This window comes from Sinocyclocheilus rhinocerous, unplaced genomic scaffold (assembly GCF_001515625.1).
Source record: "Sinocyclocheilus rhinocerous isolate Xijiao unplaced genomic scaffold, SAMN03320098_v1.1 scaffold2307, whole genome shotgun sequence".
NCBI classification, from domain to species: domain Eukaryota; kingdom Metazoa; phylum Chordata; class Actinopteri; order Cypriniformes; family Cyprinidae; genus Sinocyclocheilus; species Sinocyclocheilus rhinocerous.
Genome location: NW_015642048.1, coordinates 74,764 through 83,882, shown reverse-complemented (window position 1 = coordinate 83,882; position 9,119 = coordinate 74,764). Strand labels below are relative to the sequence as shown.

The 9,119-nt window shown below is 39.4% G+C and overlaps 2 protein-coding genes across 2 annotated transcripts in view; both read left to right on the top strand.

The window, feature by feature from the left end:
• Positions 1–5,471, top strand: part of LOC107755338 (complement C3-like) — a 35,893-nt gene extending 30,422 nt beyond the window's left edge. Inside the window, exons 38-42 of the mRNA XM_016572094.1 lie at positions 4,312–4,401; positions 4,477–4,560; positions 4,654–4,734; positions 4,809–4,956; positions 5,032–5,471. Of these exons, the coding sequence (XP_016427580.1) occupies positions 4,312–4,401; positions 4,477–4,560; positions 4,654–4,734; positions 4,809–4,956; positions 5,032–5,176 (548 nt within the window). The 3' untranslated portion in view covers positions 5,177–5,471. The remainder of the gene's footprint in view (positions 1–4,311; positions 4,402–4,476; positions 4,561–4,653; positions 4,735–4,808; positions 4,957–5,031) is intronic.
• A 2,555-nt stretch (positions 5,472–8,026) lies between these two features.
• Positions 8,027–9,119, top strand: part of LOC107755339 (complement C3-like) — a 34,300-nt gene continuing 33,207 nt past the window's right edge. Inside the window, exon 1 of the mRNA XM_016572095.1 lies at positions 8,027–8,711. Within this exon, the coding sequence (XP_016427581.1) occupies positions 8,638–8,711 (74 nt within the window). The 5' untranslated portion in view covers positions 8,027–8,637. The remainder of the gene's footprint in view (positions 8,712–9,119) is intronic.

Sequence of the window (9,119 nt, the reverse complement as noted above, 5' to 3'; positions counted from 1 at the left end):
TGTGTTTCGTTGTGAAAGCGAAATTACTTTGTTTGGCCTTCCGAAAGAGGACACGACTAGAAATCAGTGGTTACGTTGTATTTACAACACTGTTCCAGAACAGTTTAACCCAAATATTCAGATGTGTGCAGTGCATTTTATGGAGGACTGTTTCCTGAACCTGCAGAGTAGCCTACAATGGGTCTGTGCACAAAGGCTGTTTCTATAAAGTGGGGCAGTTCCAACTTTGCAAGGACAGTCTGGCACTTCTGACTCACAGTCTGTAAGTACGTTTTCATTTAAAGGATTTGCCACTGATGATTCAAATGCGAGTTTTGAGCAGTGTAGAGTAGCGTTTGTAGTTTGTCATTTCTCTGATCACAAATGCAGACATGGTTTTATGTTTACACGGCGCATTGCAATACAACGCGTAAAAAGACAGTACAAGTCATTATAATCCGTAATTATGTCCCCACTGGATGCAACAAATGCCTCGTTTATAATGGGGTTTAATGTTTTTGTCTCGTCGCTCCGGCCGGGACAAGGCATCACAATATGGTAAGGGGCGTAACATTTCCGTCACACGCTTGAGGTATTCGGCCAATCACAACGCACTGGATAGCTGGCCAATCAGAGCACACCTCGGTTTTCAGACCGATGAGCTTTGTAAAAATCGACGCGTTTCAGAAAGGCGGGGCATAGAGGAGAAACAATAATGTACAGTATGTGGAAAATAATGTGTTTTTTGAACCTTAAACCGCATTTCATTACACCAAATACACAAAATACTGTTCTTTTTAGCAGCATCATATGACCCCTTTAAACATGCTTTTGTCAGGTGTTTTCAAAGTTTTTGGTACCATGGACCCCTAAATATGAGGATCTCCTTATAAGGGACTCCCTTTGTAAAATAAAAAAAAATGAAATACTACTTTCTTGTAAAATTAACTCTAGTTATCTTTAGGGGCCAAGCTCTGAAGGTGCGTAGGCACATATTGTAATAGTTGGCATTCTTCTTTTTCCGTTTCTTCAGTTTCCTTCTTCTTCTTCCACTATTGAGTCTATGGCATACTAGGGGTGTAACGATCCATCGATATGGATCGATACATTGATTAAATGTCCATCTATGCATTACCGCCAACACATGCATTCTCGTTCAAACTCACGTGTCGGGACCATAAGACTGCTTGAAGGCAGTGTTCGAATTGTGTCAAAGCTCTTGGGGGGTCCCACTAACCAGATCCCCCCACGCCCCCTTCAAATAATAAATAAAACCTTATGTAAATATGATTCTTATTTTTTTGTCTTGTCCTCGTTATCATTGAGAAAACCTAATTGTAAGATAAAAGCTTATTTTACGATGATCAGAGAATTATGTGTTCCAAACAATCACTAAGCAAAGAAGAATTAAATATCTAGCCTAGGGGTGTGCGATAATAGACAAAAAATGATATCTCGATATTTTATCGATAACGATAATCAGGCAATATTTTGCTGAGTGTGTTGTGCTGCAGGACTGCCGTGGACAGCTGACTCCTAAAGTTTCCAATTTTCTTCATATTCTGCGTGGTGGTCAGTTCACAGCAGTGACAGAAATTAATATTTTCCAACAAGTTTAAAGTGATTTTTACCCTTTATGGGCATTTTTACCTTCATAAAGCCTTTTTTTCTAGAATTGTGCATTATCTTTTGTTCAAATTCTTATATTTAATCAATAAAGTCAATTAGAATAATAAGACATTTAGAATAACAAAATCGTTATCAACAAAATTCACCTTTGCAATGCAGAGGAAACACAGAAGCTGCATCTGAAGAGGCATTTAGATGTATTTACACACTGTTTAATATAGGACATGAATGCATTTAACCTGCAGTTACAAATGCATAAATAATGTTTTTGATATTTTAATAATAAAGCATAGAATACTGATATTTGAAATTATATTAAAAAAACGTTAAGGTACTTTAAATGTGAAATTAAAAGTACAGTAAAAATTAAAAGCCAGTAGGTGGCAGCAAGTCACTGTTAAATCATTGCAATTGAACCGAATCATTTAAACGGTTGATTCATTCAGGAACGAAACGCCGTCATGTTGCTCAGAGATGCAAAACAGTGCTTTGGCTGTGTTTGGATCCATTTTTTGTTGGCAAAATATAGCAAAAATAGGCAATATAGTGTCTAAAACGTAAGTCGAAAAAATGGCACTCTTCGTGTGATATTGATTAACTATATGAAATTATATAAATATACACATTTTCTGCCTTGAATAGCAATAGAATTCCATATCTTGAATTTAGGGAGCATTCTAAATGCATTTTATTAGAATGAATCATGCAGTGAACGACCGCACTCTAAATGAGCACAGTCAGTCTAGCCAGTGTTTAAGCACCCATAACTCCTCTTATAATTTGTATGATAAATGAATCTCTTACTTTTATCGTACGTACATTTGCACTTTTGTTGCTTATGATGAGGAAATTCCTAAGTTTCAGTCTGAACAAAATTTTACATTTATTACATTTCTGTTCCTGAAAATTTCTTTTAGATCTGCCTGAAAAACTTGAAAAGTACTGTTATTTAATTTGTGTCTTTGTTATATTGTATTTTATTTTCTGCTATTGCTTGTAATTTGTTTATCTGTAGAAAAGGTTTTTAGCACTGAGCCCATAGTAGCAGCCAAAAAAGTCTCAAATAAAGTTTTAACAGCTTTATTTTTGTATGTTTTTAATTTATTTGTCTACATTAATGTATTTTTTTCCTACAAAAGTACCTCGTTTGTGTTGTTTCCTAATGAGGATTTACATAATTTTACACATTGCATATTTTAGCACAGAGGCCTGAAAGACTGTCTTGACTGTTGTCATATCTTAAGATTACTGATCTTGTCTTTTTTTCAATTATTTATTTTTCTTTATTATTTAAAAAAAAAAAAGTGTAGGCCTATTTTTTGTTGTGAATGTCCCAATTGAGGAACATGATGTGAAAATTTAAGATAAATGTTCATGTTATATGTTTTGGTTGCATTTGTGAGTTAATACAAATGTAGATGGTTGTTTAAAATAGGTATATAATATAATAATATCAATAAATCGATTGATATTCTCCTGTATTGAATCGTATCGAAATCGTATCGTAAAATTTTTTGAAGTATCTGCAAATATCTTATCGCTGGGTATGAGAATCGATATTGTATCGTATCATGACGAACCATCCGATTTACACCCCTATGGCATACCATACAACTGCTTGCGGGATAGTTATAAAATTTGGCACACAGATAGAGGACAGTCACCACATTATCCATAGTAAGTTTGGAGTCTCTAACCCAAACCCTCTAGCGCCACTAACGGTTCAAAGTTGCACTCGTGTTTATGCTAATAACTTCTGAACTGGAAATTTTAGAAGCAAACATTTTTTTTCCTCTGATACCTTGGCTCATGTCGAGTCAATTGGACACCAAACTTTACATTTCTATGGTCAAGATTTTTCGCAATTTTTAATAGTTCGAACTTGTCCTAGACACTTTGTCTGATTTTCACCAAAATAGCCTCAGATCAATGCTGGCAAAAAGTTATGGATTTCAAGTTGATTAGTTAAACCATTCTTGAATAACGTGTGAATGAATTTCATGAAGAGCATACAAAAATGGACATAAGTGCTACAGTATATCTCCAAACTTGGTGTGTGTTATAATAACCATGACCGGAGGCAACCTGCACAGTTTCGGCTCAGCACCACCTTGTGGTCAAAAGTTATAATAAAATTTGCAAAAATGCTAAGAACTTTTGAGTATATTAGCGTATTGTAATGAAACTGGTCTCAAATCTCAATATATTCTTTGGGTCTTGCCGTGAACATAGATATCAATTTTGCCGTAGTCAGTCGATCTTCCTGTCTGCCATTTTGATTTATGTTGAAACTCTACTTTTGAAACTCTATTCGAACTCCTCCTAGACCATCTGATTTTCACCAAATTTGATGCAGATCATCTTGCGACCATGCTGGCAAAATGTTATGGATTTTTTGTCAATATACGAAACTGTTATTGTTTAATGCATCAACAAATTTGCTGAATTAATGCGTGTCTCTCCAAATCTTTGACATATTGACACCAAACTTTCTGTGTGCCATTGCCACCTCACACTGACTACACCACATCAATTTGGTAACAGTGCAACCTATTGGTCAAAAGTGATAAACCATTAATCTTGCCTTCTTAGTGCTTGGCTCCTTAATTGCTGCTTGAGGCTATATTTGTTTAATTTGCTGGTTAGTTAGTTTCAAGTGCTAATATTAGTTTGTTATTGTGTTTCCGGACTCTGTTGTTTCAGATAAACGTTGTAGCAGGTTCTACTCTCCTCCAGAAGACAAAGAGCAGCTTGATCAGATCTGCAAAGACAATGTGTGCCGCTGCTCACAGGGTCAGTTTAGCTGGACTAACTTTGTGTTTTCAATCAACTTCTTACCTTTAACCAGTTATAAACCTTCCTTCATAGGTGACTGTTGTGTAATGAAGGAAGACTCCTCGTCTTTCAGTAAAGAACACAGGAAGGCCGCTGTGTGCAGTGGATTACATCATGGTGTGTGTTTCTTCTGTTAAATTAATGTGTTTTTTGGGGGGAAAGCCATAAAGATGTCACATCATCTCGTCAATAAATATGTCTTTTCTTCAGCCTACAGGGTCAAACTGATCAGCGTCAGCCAGAGTAACTACGACCAGTATGAGATGGAGATTGTGCAGGTTATCAAAGAGGGTATGTCTGCTAGAGTCAGATTTTCTCACGTACCCAGCAAACTGGCTCATGGATCTCCATTTGTGTTTGTGTAGGGACAGAGGAAGGCCTGAACGAGAATGAAAAGAGGATGTTCCTCTCTCATGCAAGCTGTAGGACAGGACTTGGTTTGATCGAAGGTCAGGACTATCTGATCACTGGGCCCATCACTGATGTTTGGCATGGAGGGAGCACGTCCAACAAGTGAGTAGCGTTAGGCACAGAAAATGAACATATTATGGTTCGTATTTCATAATTCTGTGTTGTTTTCTCTCTCAGGTATGTGTATACGTTGGGTAAGGACACATGGGTCGAGCGCTGGCCGTCCGAGTCTGAATGTGGGGCTGGATCCGCACTGGAGGTGAAATGCGGCGAGCTGAAAAGCTTCGCAAAGGACCTGACAGAAAGCGGCTGTCAGACTTGAGACAGATGTTGGTTTTTGAACATACAGTACTAATGGCAAAACTGTGGATTTTAAGTCTACGGCACATTTACATGCATTAAAAAAAAAAACACAACTACCAAAATTATGCTAACTGACAGTAATTTAATGCTACATTTGTAACAGAATGTTTGTAAAAACAAACTAATACCTTGAGGACATATTGTACTGTGTATCAAAAAGTGTTACAAAACTGAAAAATTTGTTCCCAAAAGTAAAACGATGGAATTAATTAGTACAACATGACCATGAAAATAATGGAAATAAAACAACTAAACAAATGAAACAATATAGGCACAATTTAATGAAAATAAAACATCAAAATAAATTAAAATGAGGGAACAAATTAATACAGCATGACCACAATTTAAAGTTAAAACAACAAAACAAACTGGTTCAACTTGGCCTTGATTTAGCAAAATTGACAAAACAAATTAGTACAATGTGGCCACAATTTAACAAAAACAAAAGAAACAAACAAAAAATACCCAAAACAAATTGGTACAACATGGCCATGAGTTAACAAAATTAAAACAAAGTAACATCTTGGTACAATGTGGTGGAGCTGATGAAGGAAGAAGCCAGGGAGGAGCAGATGGAGGGAGGAGCCAGGACCAGGAGGAACCAGGTGGGACCCAGACCACAGCCAGAAAGGCGGTCCACGGTGGAGCCGATGGAGGGAGGAGCCATGATGGAGGAAGGGCTGACGACTCCAGGGGGCCGGCTGACGGAGGCAAAGCCGGTGATAAGGGAGCCCAGAGAGAGCTGTAAAGCCAGGACAACGCAGAGGATCCAGAAGGCCAAGGCGGAGCCAATGGCTCAGGCAACCGTGGCACAGGTGGGGATCCGGAAGGCCGCGGTGGAGTTGGAGCGACAAAGGACCAAGGTGGAGCCTGACAGGGTCAGACGGACAGAGGGAGGAGGTGAAGCAGAAGGAGAGTAGTCCCAAGGCGACAGCAGGTCGACGACCGACCAAGGCGGAGCCGGAGGGACGAGGGAGCCTGGAGGACTGATGGGCCACGGCGGAGAGGAGGGAGCTATGAGCCATGGTGGAGCCGTGACGGGATGAGGTCCGGGTCTCGGAGGTTGGAACAAAGACTATAGAAATACAAAGAAGGTTCACTCATATACTTATGAATGGGAGAAACTGCAACGTGCAATATGGCGGAATAGTCCAGAAGCGAATCCATTCCACAGATGTTAAGCTGAGGATGAGCTGAGGGACTGGCAGGATGCAGCGGCAGCAGGGCAGAAGATAGTAGATGACTCACGAGAGGAGGTGGGAGAGGTAGGCTGGGTGGGAATTCATGACAGACGGGGTTTTCCGGGAAGGTGTATGCTGCCCACACATACCAAATAGTAGATAATAGGGGAATGACCTCCGTGGTCATGACAGGATGAACAGACAGTTTAGGGCAGACAGTCAGTTCAGGTTCAGTTCAGTTCAGACAGGGAGCTCATAAACGGCCACCTTGGCCCATAACAGGACAGGCAAACAGTTCAATGTAGACCTCCATGGTCGTGACGGGACAGACAGATAGTTTAGGGCAGATTGATAGTTCGGGCACTACCTCCGTGGTTGTGATAGCTCCACACAGCGGGGTGGTGTTTGGCTGGGCTCTGGGTCTGGAGTGGGGCTGGTGTTATCGTCCGCTGGTCTGACGGTCATGGATGAACCACATGAAACCAGCACCCACCTCCGTGTAGTCCGCAAAGCTCCCTCGAGGGCCCTCCCTGGATAACTGCGCACGTGTAGTAGTGTTCAGTCCAGCGTGTAAGAACGTGCTCATGCAGTCGTCCGGGAAGGTGGTCCAATGTGTGAGACTCAGAAATAACAATCGAAAAAACATACACATTGATCAAAAAACGAAAATTAGATTAAATCAAAAACACGCCACTTTTCTCTTTTTTTGGTCCGGTCTTCTGTCATGGTCAGCTGCTGTAAAACACACAAGCGCACGACGATAAAGGTAGAAGGTAATCTTTAATAAATCCTGAGGGCAATAAACCGCAAAGAGAGAGAACAGCAACACGATTGAACAATAAAGAACAGAATGAGGGCAACTTAAATACACCAGCAAACAAGGACACTAATGACACACACCTGAACAGAATGATGAAATCAAATCAATAACCATGACAACGAATGGGGAAAAGGTGCAAACTGAAAGTCCAAACTAACAGAACCATGACAGTGGCTACAGTTTAACATAACTAAATGAGTGAATGATTAATAAAATGTGGCCAAGATTTAAGATATTCAAATTGGGAAACAAATTTGTACAATGTGTTCCTGATAAAAAAAAATAAGGGAAGGAATTAATAAAATGAGCACAAATGCCACCAGTGGACGCAGTTTAACAAGTATAAGCTGACACATTCAAGTGAGATTATCCTTGCCAGTGTATTAACTCAGACATCACATTTCAAATATATACAGTCATAAATACTGGTCGCCCACTGAAGCTAAGCAGGGTTGAGCCTGGTCAGTACCTGGATGGGAGACCTCCTGGGAAAACTAGGTTGCTGCTGGAAGAGGTGTTAGTGAGGCCAGCAGGGGGTGCTCACCCTGTGGTCTGTGTGGGTCCTAACGCCCCAGTGTAGTGACGGGGACACTATACTGTCATCCTTCGGATGAGACGTTAAACCGAGGTCCTGACTCTCTGTGGTCATTAAAAATCCCAGGATGTTATTCGAAAAGAGTAGAGGTGAGACCTCGGCATCCTGGCCAAATTTGCCCATTGGCCTCTGATCATCATGGCCTCCTAACCATCCCCATATCTACTGATTGGCTTCATCACTCTGTCTCCTCTCCACCAATAAGCTGGTGTGTGGTGGGCGTTCTGGCGCACTATGGCTGCAGTCACATCATCCAGGTGGATGCTGCACATTGGTGGTGGACGAGGAGATCCTCCCCTCACAATATAAAGCGCTTTGAGTGCGTAGAAAAGCAGAAAAGCGCTATATAAATGTAATGAATTATTATTATTATTATTAAATATAGTTTACGTTGAAATTCATTTTAAATCACATTTTCGAAGATGTGCTTATGGGTTCCTTCTATATTCAGACATGCAACGCATATGAGATTGTGTCTGTAAAACAAGGGTGTAAAAAACCCTGACAGCTTAATGTATTTGCCCAAAAAAAAGCTGTTCACATTTATAACAATGTTCTAAAAACAAAAAAGTTTTTATTTTTTTCTACTCTTAATAGCATTTTGTTGAGAATAGTTTAAGTTAGAGATCTTTCTAATGCTGAAACCCTGGATTTGTTTGAATTTTGTCAGATATGTGGCCATTTGTTTGTGCTTAGAATAAAGCAAACATTACACAAGAAGTTTGGAGATGACTGTGTTGTGGATAGTGGGAGGGATATTAGGGGTATTTCAGTTCTCCTGCTGTTGTCTCTGACATATTGTGAGAGTTCAGTTCAGCAGGACGATGCTCCTTCCACTGCTGTTATGGATGGCATTGCTCTGTCACGTCTCTGATGGCCGGACTTCCTCTCAAAGACAGTGCGTTGTTTAATATTTTATTAATAACTTTTTTATAATTTAAATTTTCACCTCATTGATTTATAATGTTGTTTACCTTGTCAACTACGAATTGCGTATGTATCTGTTGTGATAAATGTTTATGGAAATAGTTGGATATAAAATTGTCACTATATATTTCTGTTGTGTTTAAAATCAAATCGTGGTTTAAATAGGAATCCGTGTATCATTCGATCATTCGTTTTTTTATTTAATATTGAAAGTAGAAAAATTAGAAAACGACTCCTTTTTCGTTTTTTTTGTTTTTTTTCCAAAAAACGAAAAACGAGATTTCAGCTTAAATTTTCGTTTTTCGTTCATGGGTGGAAAAATTAATAAACAGCTTGAATATTTGATTTCTACATGTGGGCGGGAATTAAACGCCCCTTT